Here is a 19,095-nt window from a genome sequence, read left to right on the forward strand (position 1 = left end):
CCTGATAACTTGAGGGGGTTCACTGTAAGTTTCTAGAAAGGTGTTTTTCAGAGACAACCGAGTCTAATTCACACCAGGTTCCAAGGGACCCTCAGCACAACCCCATCAGAGCCCCCCCCACTGGCCTGGTGGCAGAGCTCCAGGACTTCAGGCAACTGCAGGGGTTCTCACCATGAAGCTGGTGTTGCCCGGCTGGATCCGTAGCTCTGCCAGAACCCAGATGCCGTTGGTCAGTTTCAGGGACTGGTAGAGCATGTCCTGGCCCTCCACATTCCTCTTGGCGATGGTGAAGATGTTGCTGCTCTGTAGCTTGCTGCTCACAGTCTCTAAGGAGTCAGACAGGGCCCAGGTCAGCGAGGGCGGGGGGCTGGGAACTGGCAAGGCCCAGCGGGAACCAAGAGGCTGGGCTTAGGCTTGGGGAGTCCCCACCTGCGTTGAGTGCACAGTCTCTGATCTGGAACTGGGTTTCATTCTCATTGGGAATATCTTTCCATGTGGCCAGGAACATTTGCCGATCTGCAGGGTGAGTGGGGTTGGGTAAGAGATGGGTCCCTGATACATGTGTGGCCCCTCAATGGCATATGGCAGGAAATGGGTCTGGTCTTTATTGTCTGAGGACAGGTACAAGCTCCTCCACAGCCCCTTCTGCTTCTCCAAGCAAATCCTTAGCTCTGTGATGAGGGCACCAGGGATGTTCCCAAGTGACCCCAAGTTTCCCACCTCTCTCCACCTCCCCACTCCCACCTCTTCCTCCTCTGGCTCTGAGCCACCTGCTTGTTAGTCATGGCCTGCCTCCCAGGGCTGCTGCAGCAAGCGAGAGATGACGTGGGCCCAGCACTCCCCACAGGCTGGGCAGGGCTGAGGCCCTACTGCACTGCCTTCTCCAGGTTCTGGCCCCAGCACACAGGATGTGGGCACTAAGCATGTGGCATGATCTGTTCCTCCTACAGCCTGTAGGACAAGGCTGAGGGTGCAAGTAGGAGAGCCCACAAGCAAAAGATCTCCTGTGTGGCATAAGCCATCTGCCCAGCCAGGGCTAGGGGCCCCAGCTACGCCGCCTGCTACAGGCTCTGCTGAGGGATTCACCATGGGGCAAGGCCATCCACTGATCCTTGGCAAACGCCAGGTTCCCAAGCCAGGGCACACTGCAGAGACCCCAGGGACTCCTTCATGACTCACCCATTTTCCCATCCTCCACAAAGAGGATGTGCAGTGGATACAAGGTGCTGAAGTAGAAGACATCAATGTTGTTTTTCACAGCCACCTGGGCACAAAGAGGTCCCCAGTCAGTCCCAGAGGCTTGACACCTTGATTCTTGGGCTGACACCACCTTTGAGGCCCAAAGGAGGGCATTCCCGAGCATGACCCTCCCCTTGTTCCCTTTGATCTGGGCCGCCCCTGGCACATATGTAGCCCAAACCAGGACTCCATAGACCAGCCCTCTGCTGCCACGGCTGGGTCCCCTGGGTCCCTGGGGCCAGCAGGCAGGGAAGCACTGAGGTGCCTGGCCCTGCTGGAACACACCTGGAGATTGTTCAGAGGCTCCATCTTCATGACTGAGCCCACTGTGTTAAGAGGCAGGGAGGTCTCCACCGTCTGGTTGGGGCTGAGCGGCGCATGCACCTGGAGGGGGGCGGCGGGGGCCAGGCCAAAGCTGGGGAGAGAGAAGCCCCCGCAGGGATGGCAGGGGAGCAGGTGCTAACACACGCCAGGTGGGCTCTTTAGGCCAGAGTGGGCACAGAGGTGAACAAGGAGCCTCTTCACCAAGCTGGCCTTGCCCAAACTCTAGGCTAAGGGCAGGACGGGCTCCCGACCACTGCCACACCCCCATGGCTGTGGAGACAGGAGGCAAGAGCCTTGCGCCCGCCGCTCTGCCCCACTCTCGCTGCAGACTGAAGCACAACTCTTCCCTTCTCCTCTGGATTGGGGCCTGGGCAGGTCCAAGTTTAGTACAGCCTTGCCCTGCTCTGCCCTTGAGCAGCTCCAACCTGACACCAGACACTGACTCTTTTAACTTGAAAACTCAGTGGCTACCCAAGTCTCTGCTGCCAACTCCCAGCTCCCGGGAGGGGTCTGACCACCTTAAATGAAAGCCAGATTTCACTGGGCCAGAAATGGCCACAGAGATTCAGGAAAGTCCTGTTTATCTGTAGAGCAGTGTGGACAAGAGCAGTATGTGGGCAGATCCCACAATTAGGAGGACCAACCCTTGGTGTGAGAGACACCCCCACTGTAGGCTCTTGGTAAATTACAACAGCATGGACTGTGACCTGAACTGAGGCCGTGGGGTGGCCATGCTGGGCATGTGCTAGCACAGCAGTTTCTATCCTCATAAAAACAGGCAGATGTCATCCCATCTTTCAGGTGAGGACAGGGAGCCTCGGGGAGGCACAGACTCATGCCCAGACCATACAGGGTGAGTGATACTGCTAAGAATCAGAACTCAAGCTTCTGGATTCCCGCTGTGCTCTTTACCCACAAGGCCAAATTAAGCCTACCTAAGAAATAGCAGGAGATGACATAGGAAACCCCAGGCCTGCATGGTGGCTCAGCAAGTCAGGCCTTCCTGGGACCTCTACCACTGCCACTGTGGCCTTCTGCAAGGCCCTTGCCCTTTCTGAATCTATTAAAAAGGGAAAATGGCATTAAGTTTCTAGGCTGTCAGGTGATTCCATTAAACAACACTCCAAAAGCACTTGGCCCAGGTTCTGATACCCAGGAAGTATTCAACACACAGGAGGTTTGTTATGAGCAAGTGTCGGGACGATCCCTAGTACCTGAGTGTATGTGTGGCCTCTAGGGTCCTCTGAGAGAAAGTGGCAGAGCTGCCCTCGCCTTCCTGGCCTGCCCAAGGGTGGGAGCCCCAGGATCTCCCTGAGGAAGCAGCCCCTTCAGTCAACTTCTTAGAGGCTCAGTTTGCTCATCACTGGAGCTGCTCAGGAAGAAGATTCATCAGGAGGGGCTGCTTCAGTTCCCCAGAGAGCCCTAGCCTCGCTGCCTCACCAATCCAGCATGGTGCCAGACAAGTGAGCTGCCCTATGACATGCAGTGTGGGGACCTGAGTGGGTGAGGATCCTGGAGCAGCCACCATTCATTCCCAGAGGAATCTGATCTTGTGCCACTGGGGGGTGGGTTGGGGTAAGGAGGCCCACTCCCCACCTGCTTTCTTAGAGTTGCTTCCTGACACAAATGTGACTAGGGTCTGGGAAAAGAGGATTGAGCTCCTGACAGTGGAGGGACAGTTCCCTCCTGGTATGGAGGAAGCCTGTTAAAGGGTGGTTGCTGGGTTGGAGCTGGGGAGTAGGTTTGCTTTCTTTCTTTTTTTTTCTTTTGGTACTGGAGATTGAACCTGGAGTGCCTCACTGAGCTACATCCTAGTCCTTCCTTTTGTTATCTTTAATTTTTTTCTTGGTACCAGGGATTTGAACCCAGGGATGCTTAAGCACTGAGCCACATCCCCAGCACCCCACTCTCCCACTTTTTAAATTTCGAGATAGGCTCTTGCTAAGTTGCTCAGTGCCTTGCTAAGCTGCTGAGGCTGGCTTTGAACTTGCGATTCTCCTGCTTCTGCCTCCCAAACTGCTGGGATTATAGGCGTGTGCCGCTGTACCTGGATACCTTTTGAGACAGGATTTCACTAAACTGCTGAGATTATAGGCCCGTGCTTCATAGAGCTGGAATTTTTTTTTCTTTTTTTAAAATATATTTTCTTAGTTATAAGGGGACACAATGTCTTTATTTTACTTTAGGTGGTGCTGAGGATCGAACCCAGTGCCTCACGCATGCTAGGCGAGTGCTCTACCGCTGAGCCACAACCCCAGCCCACAGAATTGGAATTTCTAACAGCAACATTTCTCCAGCCATCAAAGGAAGGCAAAAGTAAGTGGGGGACACCCTTCCTGCTCCTCCTGGTACTCTGGAGTCTACATAAAAAGGCTGAGTGGCGTGGGGATCACTGTTGTGGAGTTTGGCTTGAGAGTGGTGAGGAACATTTATCTTCTCCAAGCCCCCTGTGGCTGCCAGCTCTGCCTGCAGGCCAATAGACTCTGGGCAGGTTTTCCTTGGGAGCTCACCTGTTGCGGTTGAACTGGATGGCAAAGTCCGTCATGACCTGCAGGGCCTTGTTGGTCAGCTGCAGGTCCATGGAGATGGAGCCCACCTGGCGGGTGAAGGTGCCTGAGATCTCCAAGCCCTTGGCCTTCATGGCTGGGAGCCAGACCTGCAGGGAAGACCGGGGTGGGGCTCTTACATATCCCTTTCTCTGACCCAAGCTCAGTAGCCCACCTGGGGGCTCCTTTTTCTTTCTCCTGAAGGGACCTTGCAGACTGGCCACTCCTGCCATCTCAGGATGATAGTGATCCCGTGGTTCACCTAGGGCCACCGCATGGTGTGGTTGCCATCAGAATAGCTGGGGATGTGACTGGTGCACCCTAGGGCTTATCCAGGTCTTCAGAGGTCAAAGAAAACACTTAGCTAGCAGGGCTGGGGAAGGCAACCAGACAGGTGAGCCCTGCCAGCCTCCTGACAACACAAGGACAGAGCTGAGTGCCTAACGACATCTTGGATTCTGGCCAGAACCTGAGACCTTTCTGTCACAGTCTGTCCTCCCTTACAGGATGCAGGGCTGGCCTTTCATTGTCAAAAGCGGCCAAGGACATTACCCAAGAGGACCTCTTGTCTGGGAAGCCCTTGATGCCTGGCTGCCCTTGTCAATGGAGTCTCAGCCCAAGACTGCTGCCTCCAGGAAGCCAGCCTCCAAGCTCCTTCCCTGTATTTATGTCCCAATGATGGGAAGGCAGATAAACTTGAGCCTGTGTGCCTGTCTCTCCTGCTCCCACAGAGCTCTTTGAGGGAAGGCTCGCTTTTTTGTTTTTACATCCTTGGCTCAGAGCCTGCTGTGGAGCTGGCATTCAGGGAGTGTTTGCTGAACAAACAGTAGGAATCACAGCGGTGCCTATTAAGGGTCACATAGGACCCTTGGGGTCACACAGATGCCTCTCAGGCTGTTAGTCTCCCATGGCTGACTTGCTGACCCCTCAAAATCCTAACAGCTTCCACAAGTGTCCATAACCCTCATGCTGAAGTCATGCATCCCAAATCCTGTCAATGCCACCTGCCCCCAGGATCTTCACTTCCCAATTCCTCCACTGAAGCCACCTATGTCTGTGCCAGCAGACCTCCCCAGCTAGGGCAGCACCACAGGGGTCAGTTCCATTCCCTTTCCCCCAGCAGCTAGAGGCATTTTGTGAAATTCAAATGTGATCATGGCATCCTTGAAGACCCCTTCTAACCTTGCAATGTCCTCAAAAGCCTGGGGCTGCTCCAGGCTCAGCATGCCCCAGCTCCTGGGAACCCACACCTCCCCATCCCTCTGCTTGGATGGCACTTCTCCACCTGCACCGTATCTGGCCGACCCGGGTACCTTTTGCATGCCCTGGACAGATCTGTGAGGGCAGAAATGACCATTTCCAGTTCTAAGCTCTAGGCTGTGACTGAGCACATAGGAAGCAGAGAGCGGCCGAACCTGGCCCCAAGCCCAGCTTCCTGGAGGGCTCCCCCAAGCCCTGCCCCATAGGCCGCACACCTCCTTTTTTTTTTAAATTCCTTTTTTATAGTATTGAGATATTGGCTGCTGGGCAAGCACTCTGCTGCTGAGCCATATCCCTATCCCTTTTTAATTTTTATTTTGAGACAGGGTCTGCTAAGTTACCAAGTTGGCCTTGAATCTGCCATTCTTCTGCTTCAGTCCCCATGTCACTGGCTGAACCAATGAACTGTCCCAAGCTGCTGACCCACATGCTGGAGGAACTCAAAATTCTTGTACATAGGGAGCCCTATCCCTGCTGACCAGGAGGGGTTGGAAAACATATTTACTCCAAGGCAGGTGGGGAAAGCACATGAGGCAGACAATTCCAGTAATCACATGCTGCCAGGGACAGGCAGACGATCTGAAGGGAGAGCACATGCGCATCCTCAAACCTTCCTGTGACTAAGGTAGTAGGGAAAGTCCTGACCTGTTGCAAGGACTCCTCCTCCAGGCAACCTGCCCCGATTACTTCTAACTTAGCAGTCCCCTTGCCTCTCATCCCTGGCACTCACTGCTGACTAGAGACGCTCCTCTGGCCCTGCACTAGGACAAAGCAGTGATGACGTGTTACGGTTACCATATAAACAGAGACCAGCTTGCTGAGGGCCCACACATGACTTTACGTTTCTGGTACCTTTCAGTGCCTGGCAAGGGTTGGCACCCTCAGGGTTGCAGGAGTCTTTGCTGGTCTGTTTTTCTATCTTGCCTTATGCTTGTTATATGGGGCTTTCAAAGGGTATGGGTCAACCTCATGCCCTAGTGTGGACAATCTGTGGAGTAATTAGTCAGCTGATGCAATTTACATCATACCGCATGCCCTCTGTTCTCTGGTCCTGCTGATGATTCTGACAACCCATGCATGACATTATGGCAGACACATACGCGGTTCTCACTTTGGGTCACAACGTTGCATTCAGTTTCAGACTGTCACTTACCAGTTATGAAACTGTAGACAAAAGCATTCAGATTTCTCAATCAAAAAATGGGACTCACTATAACATAAGGCTGCAGGAGGCCTCCGTGGGATGGTGGGTGCTGGGCAAGGCTGGTAAAGAGCCTGGTACACCAGTGTGCCACTAGTGTCAGAGCTGCTGTCTGAGGGCCTCTTGGGGCCCAGACTCTGCTGGGGGGCTTGCCTGGGGGATCTGCAATGGCCCATTAAGAGTCACATAAGACCACCATCACTGCAGGTACAGCTGGCATATCGTGAGTGAGGTTACGTCCTGGCCCTTCAAAACAGGTCTCACTGTGTCCCCAAAGCCTACCTGCCTTCTGCTCCGGTGAGGGAACCTCAGAAGAGAGGGACTCTGGCAGATACAGCTTCTGACATGAGCGTTGTGAGGGGATTAGGCCAGATATATCCTTTTTAATGCTGATAATGTGCTCTCCTTAGTCCCAGACTCACATGTTCTCATGCCCTAAACCCAGCTCTCCTTTCCTTGGTACCCTCTGTCCTGTGTCCCCATCTCAGCACCTCTAGTCACCTGGCTGCTCAAGTGAGAACCACCCCAAGCCCTTAAACATCCTGATCTTCCCATCTCCCAGGGAGCTCTCAAGTCCAGCCTCTGTGTCTACCCCCAAAGCCACGCCCCTCACCCAGACCCTCAGCAGTGCCCATCCTCCCTGCCAGTCTCCTTGAGTGGGCTCTCCGCTTCTGCTCCTCCACACCTTCTCTGGAACCTGAGTATCTCTCTCAGGGCAAATCAGACCATTTCATCCATCAGCTTAAATCCTTCCTGGATTTTATGCCTGGATCAGGAGTAAACAGCTTGACCCCGTGGACCTGCCCTTCCTTGCTAATCTCCCACCTAGCCATGAGCCTTAGGGGATGTGCTGCCCTGGGGAGCACAATGGATACTTGTGAGGCATCTCCAGACGCTGCTGGGGGCCTGCCTGAGTGACCTGGCCACCATCACCTGCATAAGGGGGTGCTATTATGATTTGTGGGTTGGAGTCAGGGATGCTGGACATGCTGTCCTGGGACAACAGTCCTGGTACAAGCACCTGTTCTGGGTATCTTTGTAGCATTTCCTGCATGGAAAGTTCTAGGACTATAACTCATGGGGAGCCTGTTCTTGGTCTTTTTTAGTGGGATTCAGTCACTGTTTCAGAAATTAACAGTACTGTTGGCCACATCACTCAGGGTGCCCAAGCTTCTAATACCATCTACAGCTGTCACAGCCACAGGGAAACTTTAACACGTCTTTTGGGGTAGGTGGGTGTGCCCAAGCATTTACATTGAAATATGGGTTTGTATTTTCATCTTTTTGTCTCCTTCACCCAGTGATAGTGTTGGACTATTTTTTAAATTCTATGTGTAGATAGGTTGAACAGACTACCAATTTTCTTTAGGGTCAGGAAGGGGGCACTATAAAATGTCTTATAGGCCGGGCATGGAGGTGCATGCCTGTAACCCCAGCAGCTTGGAAGGCTGAGAGGAGGATTACAAGTTCAAAGCCAGCCTCAGCAATTTAGCAAGGCCCTGAGCCAGTTACCAACAGGCTAGGGATGTGGCTCAGCAGTTAAATGTCCCTGGGTTCAATCCCCGGTATTAAAAAAAGAAGTCTGTAACTGAAGCAGTGGGTCTGAAGCACTGAAAAAATACTGTGCCTGCTCAGTGCCCTGACAAGGTCAGGAGCACTCACCCCTCTCTCCCTTCCAGGCCTTGCTATGGGCAGCTCCCTGGCTTTGCACCCTTCCTGCATTTGCTTAGCTAATTGTGACTGTTCTGCAGGCCTATGCTCAGCAAGCCCTCTTCTAGGAAGCCCTCTTGGGTTCCCAAGCTGAAGTTAGTTTCTCTTCCTCTGTGCAGCTATGGCCCAGCTTCTCTTGCCGTGCCAGCTTGAGCCAATTCCCCGGCCCAGGCCTTTAAGGAAGTCCACAAACTGGTCTCTATAATTTTTCTGTGTTCCTGCTATGACTGAAGGCAAGGTACTTACTGCTTTGGGGGCCACGTAGGATCCTGACAGGGTACCCACACCACTGGTCAAGTCAAAGAGGTCACTAAGGCCACTGCTGATGGGTGCTCCTAGTCTGGCTGGTACTGCTGCTGCTGGGGGTGCCCCAAAGCTGGGGTCTCCAATCTGGAAAGGAAGAGAGAGAGATCAGAGGCAGGCATCAAAAGCAGGGACATCAGGGGCATGGCAAGAGTAGTCACTTGAGTTTAGGAAACAGTGGAGATGGGGATGGGACAGCTCTCCACATCAACTCTAAGTTGTAGAAACAAGAGAGTGAGATAGTTGAAGGAGAGATGATAAGCCCTCCCATGCCCTATAAGCCTTGAACCTCAGTGGGGTGACCCATGGGTAAAGGAAGGACCCCAGACATACTACTGGGTAGGATGTACTAAGCAGACCAGAGATCCTCAGGATGACAAGGTAATTTGTCATGGGGTGGAAAAGAACACAGTGAAAAATTCATGGTATTCAGGGTCCAGTGGCAACTGGATGCCAGGAGGTCAAAGCAAAGGCTGGACCAAAGGCCAGGGCTCAGCAAGGAGGGACATCTATGACATCACCCACCCCTTGGGATGCTGGGCTAGTGCTCTGAGGAGGAGCAGGGAAGAAGGCTTGGTGACACAGGGTTGAACCGTACCCCTTCAGGCTCATCCCCCATCTCCAAGCAGAAGCAGCAGGGTGGAGAGAACAGGCAGCAACATGCAGACAGAAAAGCCAGGAAAAACAACACAGAAACAAGAAAAAGGGAAAGAGGAAGATTAGTCAACTGTGGCTCCAACCAAGATGAATTTGGTTTGAGGCCCAGAACCCTGTCTTCTTATGGGAACTACCCCCGTGGCTTTACCCACCACCCTAGTGGTGCTGACTGCCACACGCCTGCCCTTGTGTTGGGCACCTGAACTGAATAGGGCAAGAGAAGGGCTTGGCTGTCCCCCACCACCTGGCTCTACCACCTACCTAAGAAGCCTGGGGAGACCCTGGGCTCCTCTAACCACCCACTCTTCCAAAGTGAAGGGAAGTTCTATTCTGATCTCTCATGGGCCTCTCTCAGAGGCCTGGCTGAGCTGATGTCCCCAGCTGGTGTAGCCTGAGGATGAATGGATGCTGGTTTGGTTCTAAAGCCCTGAATAAAGCAAAGGCAACTGAGGATTCAGGATCAAAGGAAGGGGCTAGGAGGGGCCCGTGAGCAGTTCAGCAAGGGGGCTGAATCCTATCTCTGCTGCTTAGCGCTGTACTTACAGGGAAAGTTGTCTAAGCCTCAGTTTTCTCATTTGTAAGTAGGAGTGACCCAACCACCTTCAAGGGCAGGCATAAAGACTAAACATGGCGAGCCTGAGGCACTTGGCTAGTGTGGCAAAGGGAGAGTATTCAATAGCTATTCCTCTGAAGATCATTATCAACATCACCTGGGGTCGGGGTGGGGGACCCAGGACATACCAGGCTGTCAAGGCCACCACCAAGAAGATCCACAGCTCCCATCTGCACTGAGGAGGTGGCCAGGGGTGGGCCACTCACTGGGGGACCAAGGTCCAGGTTGAGGAGGTCACATAGCAGGTCGCCCTGGGTGGGGATAACATCTGGCTGCTCACCAGCTGGGGCTCCAGCAGGGGCTGTCTCAGGGCTCTCTGTGCTCTCACTCCTGCCAGACAGAAGGGAGAGGGTTAGCAAGCAGGAATGCCCAAACATCCCAGGGAAGTAAAAGAGATTCTAGTCTCCAAGATTCTCCCCAGGACAGGCACTGAGTCTCCTTGCTGCCCCAAGGGGGCTGTATGCAGCCCTTTGCCTCCCCATTTGTTCATGTGGTCCATCTCTGGGCTCTCCATGGGGGTGGATGAAGGGAGAGAGCCATGTGTGTTTACTCTTTGGCTCACACAAGAGAAGACTCTATGCCTGTTCCTAAGGACTGTGTCATCAGGCCAAAGCAGTCACCTGGAAGCAGCAGAGGAGGTGGTAACAACAAGGCTCTGGAACCACAGAGAACTGGGTCTGAGCCTCAGCTCTGCTAGTTGTTGAGTCCTTGACTGGCCACTCAAACTCTATGCCCACTTTCCTCATCATCTAAAGGGGGACATTTTCTTTTAGCTGTTGATAGGTCAAATGAGGTCATCTAGTGAATACCTCATGTGTAGTTAGGCATCGGGTAAGAGGTTGTTAGAATCATAATTGCCTCAGACTCATGCCCTGCCAAAGGAAGTCACATGAGGCCCCAGCGCCTGTGCCATTAAATCACTGAACTGAGAAGGCAGGTGGGCGGCGCAGCCCACGGGCTGGCTGCACTCACGAGGCGGTGCGGGGTGGTAGGCTCTTGTGCACCACGCCCCGGCCCCCTTCCACAAAGGCGCTGGGTGGCTTATGGTAGACGGAGGCCAGCGTGCCAATGTAGCAGATGAGCTCGTCCAGCAGTGTGGGCTCAATGAGGTCCGTCTCCTCAGAGATGAGTGGCTTCTCGGCCAACACCACTTCCTTGGCAGCCACTGGGTCCGTGGACAGCAGGCGCCAGTAGATGTAGCCACGGTCCCGCAGGTCCGGGTTATCTGAGTCCTTAAGGTAGGTGAGAAGCCCATGAAGCCCCTCCCCACCATCCAAGTGTGGTCACAGGGTTGGCCAATGACACCAATCCTGAGCACACCATGAGCCAACCCCGAACCACTTAAATGGACATGTCCCAGCCTCTGGCTCATTCCCTGATTTTTTTTTTTTGGGGGGGGGGGTACTGAGAATTTAACCCAGAGGCAATTTACCACTGAGTTATATACCCAGCCCTTTAAATGTTTAGAGACAGGGCCTCACAAGTTGCTTAGAGATAGAGTCTCACAACTTAGCCTCACTAAGTTGCAGCTGGCTTTGAATTTGGAATCCTCCTGTCTCAGCCTCCTAGGCCACTGGGATTTACAAGTGTGTAAACCACAATCCCTGTGGTTTTCCCCTTCAGCCACTCCTGTCTCAATTCCCAACTGCTCTCTGTGTCCACCTCCCTGCCCTCTGGTGGCTCCTATCCCCCTGATTTATATTCTGTCTCAGCTTCTTCACTTGATCCCCACCACTTGGATTTGTCTGTAACTCCGGGATCCCTGAAGCAGGTATCTTGGATCACTCAGTGACCAAACCCCCACAGATGCCATTCTCTGGGGTGAGACTAGCTCCCAGGCCTGGCTCCTGAGACACCCACCTGAGTGGCCAAACTGAGGACCTGCTGCACCAGCTCCTGGGTCTCTGTTGGCTTCTTCAGAAACAGCTTTACGATGGCCGTCAGCAGCTGCAGCTGGACCTGCAGGGAGACAGAGGGGAACAAGGGTGGGCTTCATGTGGGAGTAGGAAACCAAATGAGGGCCTAGTAAAGGAAAGTAAAAGTAGAAGCCAGGAGCAGCTTGTCCAGGTTTGGTGCTGCCACTGAACACAGGCTGAGGCAGGTGGGGTGCTGATGATGCCGAGAGGCCGAGACTGGTTTAGTCACTCAGGAAGGAGCTGGGGATTGGACCATTTGGCCAACCTAAGGGGGATGGAAGGAGCTACCCAGCCTAGGCTCCTGAGCATCTGTCAGCTTCAGGCCCACAATACCATGAGAAGCTCGAAGCTTCAAAAGGTAACACAGCTGGTATGCTTCTGGGGACCATCTGAAAACAGGTGGCAATAGTGCCACTGAAGTCCGGGGAACTAAGTCAGTAGGACCAAAGAGCCAGCCTGTCATGGAGAAGCTGCACTCCCACCAGAGGATAAGAATTACTCCTGCCTGGTCTTCTATCCACCCTCAGCCTGGCCAGTACCTCCTTACCTCAGACGCCACCCCCAGGCTCACACTTCTATGGTCTCCTCTACCCACCTCACTGGTGCCACTGGCCATCAGGCTGTCATGTGGCTGTGAGCTCCCTGTGGGCAGGAATCATGTCTGTCTTACTAACTGCTGTGTATCTCTAGTTACAGTTCAGTCTAGTGCCTGATATGTAGTAGCCACTTAAGAAAAGAGATCCATGCAAGAGCAAGTCACTGTACATGGTCCTTCCTTAGCCACAATCTCATTTGCCAGTCCTGGGATAAGAGGGTAGGAGTAGCAGTTGTAGTAGCCTCTCTTGGGCCTGTCCAGTAAGGCATGAATGGCTTAATCACTCTGGCTTGCAGGGGGGCTGACAGCAGGAGGCAGAATGAAGGACATGCAGTGTTTTACTGGGATTAAGCAATCCAGAGAACCCGTGATCTGAGTACACTTGGGAGAATGGGAGAGGAGCAGTGAACTGGCAGTTTCTATGGCAGAAGGCAGCTCAGGACCTGGCTTCCACACTTGGCTTGAGCTCCTGGCCAGTGGCCTATAGGATGTCATTTACCCATAGTCTGTGAATAAGAGGTGGGAGGGAATTCTTGTGAGCTCTGAAAATGGCAACTATGGCAGCTGACTTGGGGCTGGAGTCAGATTATACCTTATTTGGACTCTCATTCTATCACTTCCCAGACAGATAACCCTGGACTTGTCATTTAACTATTACTACTACTTTTTTTTTTTTTTTTTGGTACCAGGGATTGAACCCAGGGGCCTTCACCACTGAGTCACATCCCTAGCCCTGTTTTTGAATTTTATTTAGAGACAGGGTCTCAATGAGTTGCTTAGGGCCTTGCAAAGCTGCTGAGGCTGGCTTTGAACTTGCACTCCTCCTGCCTCAGCCTCCCAAGCTACTGGGATTACAGGCATGAGCCACCACACCCTGCCATTTAACTTGAGTTATATTTTCTTTTCTTTTTTTTTTAATATTTATTTTTTAGTTTTAGGTGGACACAACATCTTTATTTTTATGTGGTGCTGAGGATTGAACCCAATGCCTCACGCGTGCCAGGCGAGCACGCTACCACTTGAGCCACATCCCCAGCCCCTTGAGTCATATTTTCTCATCTATAAAATGGGTACAATACCACCTCACTTTGTTAATGGGAACAGCCAATCAGACTACAAATATAAAGAAGCTAGTGTGTATTCTGCTTAATATACAACAATTATCACCACTGCTGTCACTACCGCCACACAGGGACTCTTTACAAGTACTCCCCAACCCAGTCAGCTGGCTGTCTGGAACAATTCATCACTGTCAGAGCTGCTGACTTCTGGCTCAGGTCTGCCTTCTTCTCTGCTGTCAGAGGGTGCTCTGTCCATAAGCCTAGGGCCCTGCTCTGTACTTTAGACACATTTATGCCCCATGAGCCTGCATATTCAGGACAGCCTTTTTGTCATGGTACTATAGCCCTTGCCATCCAGCAAGGATGCAATGAATGCAGGCAGAGCTCGTGTATCACCCTGGCCAAGATTTTTCTTCCATAGCTAGAAAAGCCCAGGAGCCAAGATGAGAAGATTGAGACAATCTAAGCCGAGTTCCAAAACTGTGCAGCACTAAACAGGTATTTTTTGTGTGTGTGCGTGTGGGAGGTGATTACTGGGGATTAAACCTGGTGATTTACCATTGAGTGACATCCTCAATCCTTTTTGAGAGAGGGTTTCACTAAGTTGCTCAGGGCCTCGCTAAGTTGCTGAGGCTTTGGCCTTGAACTTGAATCCTCCTGCCTCAGCCTCCCAAGTTGCTGGGATTACAGGAGCATACTACACCTGGCTAAACAAGTATTTTTGTTGTGTGTGCCTGTGTGTATGTGTGTGTGTGTGTATGTGTGTGTGTGTTTATGATGCTGGGGATTGAACCCAGGGCCTTGTGCATGTGAGGCAAGCATTCTATCAACTCAGCTATATTCCCAGCCCTAAACAAGTATTTTTAAAAGAGTGTTGAAATGTCTTGGGAACCCAGGGTGCAAACACCATCCCCACTCCTAGCTATGGTGTACTGAGCACTGGACAGGGCATTTTACACACAGCATCCTGCAATCTTTGTGGTAGCACTGTGTTAGAGACAAGGAAATGGACTTAGCTAATTTTAAGTAACATGCCCCAGGCCACACACAGGGAAGGAGCCTGGGTTCAATTTTAGAGCCCCATCAGACACCTGGTTCAGCTTTTCCTTTTCCTTTGGCTTCTCTAATCCTGGCTCTTCAGCAGGCTTAGCTGAGGGGGAAGAGGTCGGCAAAAGATTTACTGGAATATCTGGGCAAAGTCACTCCCTCCCCACAGGCCACCCCAGGTAGGACTTGGCTGCAGAGGCAGAAACCATCCTAGGCCACGCTAAGTGTCTCAGAGATAACGGACGCACAAGGTGCTGAAGTTAAGACAGCCTGGAGGCAGGGAGCAGGAGTGACCATGGGAATTATTGCTAGGATTCTGTGAGGAAAATCTACTGTTTTTGTTCATTGGGCATCTTCTCTGTCTTCTGGCAAAAGAAATGCTGGCTTTCTTTCAGAGAACTGCTTTCTCTCAACTCCTTTCAATCTACAGAGATGGAGATAAGCATCTTCAGGACCTGGAGTATTGAAGCCACAATAACTGGCTTAGGATAATGCAAACAGGCCTTGGGGACTTTGGCTGGACTGTGGAGGGGGAAAACTCTCTTTTCATGGGCATAGTTCAGCTGTAAGGACAGAGACCAGAAATTATTGAACCCTGGTAGCCCCTCTCCTGGAAGCCTGTCCAAGGCAGAAGCCACCCAAGGGTTGCAGAGACAGCCCCACTTCCACCACTCAAGCATTTGCAGCCAGGAGTGTGGGAAGGGACTGTGCTGAAAGGACATGTCAGCTACAGGAACCAGTCCTGTTTTTCCCTGGACCAGTTTGCTTTTGAAAACAGTTCTTGCCCAAACCAATACTTTTATTAATGAGTGCTTGTTACGAGCTGGGCACATTTGAAGGACACTACACAAGACATCTCATATAACTTTTACAGCAACAGAATGAGGGAAAGTCTAATGATCCTCATTTTATAAAAGAGAAAACTGAGGCTCAGAGAGAAAAGCAATAAGGCATAAAAGCATCGAGCCAGGAAGGGGCAGACAAGAGGTGTGGACCCTGGGATTTCCAAATCCAAGGCCTACATTTGGACCCACTGGGTTACACTGCCCCCACCAGGCACACTATTTAAAGGCACATGTTCACAGAAATGGGAATACCATTGACAAATGCCTGGCCTCATAACACAAATGCACACAAAACTACAAGGTTACTCTAGTTATCAATCAGACAGGCAGAAAAAGGTGTGAGGATGCAGTCAGCTGGTCAGGAAGTAAGGAAGGGGCAATATCATCATTTTAAGTGGGAATTAAACCAGCACAATCTCTACACTAAGGGAAATTGGGCAAAAGTTATGAAAATCTCAAATGCACAAGCCCTTTTCTCTATGCATTCTGCTTAAGGATTATTCTCCAGATTTATGCGCAGTCGTGCATCACACAGCCTAGCTGTCACAGTACTGCTTAAAAGACAGTCAAATGCCCAGTGGCTCAAGAGGCTTAGGCAGAAGGATCATGAGTTCAGAGCCAGCCTCAGCAAAAGTGAGGAGCCAAGCAACTCAGTGAAACCCTGTTTCTAAATAAAATACAAAAATAGAGCTGGCTTAGAGGCCAAGTGCCCGAGTTCAATTCCCAGTACTCAAAAAAAAAAAAAAAAAGTCGTCAAATGGTCACCTTCTCTGCCTTCTCGAATTAAACAAAGTATTGATGAATAACAGCATGGCCTTCAAATATATTTTAAGGGGAAAAGGCAAGGCACTGAACAACTTGAATTTGCACAGTATGCTGTCAGTAGTGTTTAAAAAATAAATGAGAGGGAAATAAATTCACACACAATACTCATTATCTGCAGAGTCCATGTTTGTGAATCTGCCTGCTTGGCTAAAATCCACTTGTAGCCCCCAAATCAATGCTCATGGTGCTTTTGTAATCACCTGCAGATTCGGGCAGAGCAGTAAGAACTCGGAACTGCTCAACACAAATGGAGGTTGGACAAGGCAGCACTCTGCCTTCTCACTTCAGCTCTCAAGATATAAACAAGGGCTGGGGTTGTGGTTCAGTGGTGGAGCACTTGCTTAGCAAGCATGAGGCACTGAGTTCGATTCTTAGCTCCACATATACATAAATAAAAAAGACTATAAACAAGGATCTTTCCCAGGTTTAGTGCTTTTTTTCCCCACATTTTTGAGTCTTTCATTTAAAATTTCCCCCAAATGCTGTGCTGAAGTATTTGCCTCATGTTCTTATGCACAAGAAAGCTGTGAGGTGCCTCATGCATAAAACATACATGCCAAATAAGTTCTGTTCAGGCAAGAGTTACAGTGGTGTTGGCCATAAACTCAATGTTAAAGAATTGATAATATATATTAAATAAGGTGTCTTTAAACAGAAATACAAAAACAATGTTATATATTGACTGACAAAAATGTATCCAGACACTCACAAAAACCTAACTATATTCCTTTTTAAAGCAAATGTTCAGTATTTACTAATTCAGCATCTGCAATGATTAAAGAACACAAATGCCAGCCAGGCATAGTGGTGCATGCCTATAATCCTGGCGATTTGGGAGGCTGAGGCAGGAGGATCACAAGTTCAAAGCCAGCCTCAGCAATGTAGTGAGGTCCTAAGCAACTTAGTGAGACCCTGTACCAAACTACAAAAAATTTAAAAAGCGTTGGGACGTGCCTCAGTGGTTAAGCACCCCTGGGTTCAATCCCTGGTAAAGACAAAAAACAAAACAAAACAAAACAAAACAAAAACAAAAAATCAATTGTGGGGACAAATGCACGGAGTACTGCATGCGTGGCATTCATTAAGGGTGCCTGAGTGGCAAACCACTCCCCTCGAGCAGCAAACCGCTCACCCCGTAGGCACAGCACTGGATATAAGACTACGTGTGCTGCAGTCACAGCGCTTGCTCCGCAGCTCGCTCCTTAATTGGTCGCCGCAAGGAAAGTTGGCAAGAAACTGTATTGGTGGCTGCCTGTAATCTGCTTAGCTACTGTCCGAGTATACATAATTGCACAATAAAATCAGACCTGCTTCCTGCTTGGTCTCCGTAGGACTTGATTTGTGACTCTGCAACCACACTCTCCTCTACCCTGTTCGTGGACTTTCTCGCTGGACGAGAGTGAGCCCACGCCAAAAAACAAACCCACAAATACCATGAATAGTGAGAATGGACCATGTGTGAGCATGTGTGTGCATGTAGGGGTGTGTATCTGCTGGTGCATTCCTAAACAACCTATGCAAATATCCCCAAGACACCAAGAATACTACTGGCTTCTGGAAAAGTGGTGGAAGGAACACTTTACTGTTTATTATTCCACACCTTTTCAATTTTAAACCAACTCAATGATTACCTATAGAAAGATAAATATGCAATTAAAACAAACCCAGGGCTGGGGCTGTAGCTCAGGGGCAGAGTGCTTGCCTAGCATGTGAGAGGAACTGGGTTCAATGCTCAGCACCACATAAAAATAAATAAAATAAAGGTATTGTCCATCTACAAATACAAAATAATTAAAACAAAAAAACAAACCCAGAGACCTTTGTCTACCTTTCATGCATGCCACTGTGGACTATCTCTCATGTCCACTGAGGCACTGTCATGGGTGAAGAAAGGTGACCACACCCAACCTCCATACATCCACTGTCGTTGTCTGCCCATATTGGCAGAGCAGTATGAGGGGAGGGTTTCAGGGCAGGATGGGCTTGAGCTGCTGGTCATGACTCATGTCCAGTTGGGCACTGACCACATGAAAGCTCACCTGGGTGCTCTCATCATGGAAGCCCTCGAGGAAACTCTCCAGTAGCTCGTCCGCATTGTCAATCCGCTCAGCATATTCGCCTACGATCCAGATCATAGCTGCTCGGGCCTCAGGCTCATCCAAGGAGTCCAGGTTCTCACACAGTGTGGCAATTACACTTTCATACCTGGAAAAGGAAGGAGGCAGCATGTGAACACTGAGAAAGCCTGGCTTACCCTGTGGGGAGGGCCACTGGAGGCTAGAGATAGGCAACAAGTCCCTAGGAGATGGTGAGGAATGGGAATTTGAGTTGTATCTACCACATTTTGGCCTGGGGAGCAGAGCAGGGCCAGCTTAAGAGAAACAAGAAAAAATAAAGTTTTCTTCCAAGAATACTTCAACAACAACAGAGGCAAAAGGAAGAGGGGAGGAGAGAGGCCCCCCCCTTCCTCTACCTTCCCACCACCCTGTCCACAGGCAAAGCCAGATCACTCCATCACCAGGAGGATAGGTGGTACCTACTTGTTAGGGTACTTGCGGAAAATGTCCTTAATGACCACAATGGCTTCCTGGACCACGTAGTTGACCTTGGTTTGGATGAGATCAAGCAGCGTACTCACACAACGCTCGGCAGATTGCTGCGTGGAAAGAGGAGGAGGGTTGGGCAAGGTCCCTTTACCCCACTTCCAATAGAGCTGCTGGGCCAAAAAGCCCAAGTCACCCCCCACCCACCTTCCTCATTACAGCAAAAGAGGACAGACTCCTTCAGATAATGGGGTAGGGAACAAAGGTAGAGAATGAGTGCGAAATGATGGTCCTGGGAGGGCAGGGACATGGAGATAGGATGAGACTGTGGAGAAGCCAGGGGAAGCACTCCTGAGAGTGGGGAGGACTTGGAGATCTTCCAGGCCAAGCCCTCAGGGCAGAGTGACTCC

At 50.9% G+C, this 19,095-nt stretch overlaps 1 protein-coding gene across 4 annotated transcripts in view; it reads right to left on the reverse strand.

Moving 5' to 3' along the window:
* The window catches only part of AP1B1 (adaptor related protein complex 1 subunit beta 1), a 57,786-nt gene that overhangs the window by 2,351 nt on the left and 36,340 nt on the right, over positions 1 to 19,095 (reverse strand). For 3 of the 4 annotated variants that reach the window (XM_081285716.1, XM_081285713.1, XM_081285715.1), the window contains 12 exons: positions 18,683 to 18,798; positions 18,182 to 18,347; positions 11,714 to 11,812; positions 10,826 to 11,085; positions 9,982 to 10,183; positions 9,182 to 9,202; positions 8,527 to 8,670; positions 4,074 to 4,219; positions 1,525 to 1,654; positions 1,180 to 1,264; positions 430 to 516; positions 172 to 326 (listed from right to left, as the gene is read on the reverse strand). In XM_081285716.1, coding sequence (XP_081141842.1) covers positions 172 to 326; positions 430 to 516; positions 1,180 to 1,264; positions 1,525 to 1,654; positions 4,074 to 4,219; positions 8,527 to 8,670; positions 9,182 to 9,202; positions 9,982 to 10,183; positions 10,826 to 11,085; positions 11,714 to 11,812; positions 18,182 to 18,347; positions 18,683 to 18,798 — 1,611 coding nt within the window. The remainder of the gene's footprint in view (positions 1 to 171; positions 327 to 429; positions 517 to 1,179; positions 1,265 to 1,524; positions 1,655 to 4,073; positions 4,220 to 8,526; positions 8,671 to 9,181; positions 9,203 to 9,981; positions 10,184 to 10,825; positions 11,086 to 11,713; positions 11,813 to 18,181; positions 18,348 to 18,682; positions 18,799 to 19,095) is intronic. The other variant, XM_081285714.1, reaches the window with a different exon arrangement.

Source organism: Spermophilus citellus (assembly GCF_964194105.1).
Source record: "Spermophilus citellus genome assembly, chromosome: 3".
In the NCBI taxonomy this organism is placed as follows: Eukaryota; Metazoa; Chordata; class Mammalia; order Rodentia; family Sciuridae; genus Spermophilus; species Spermophilus citellus.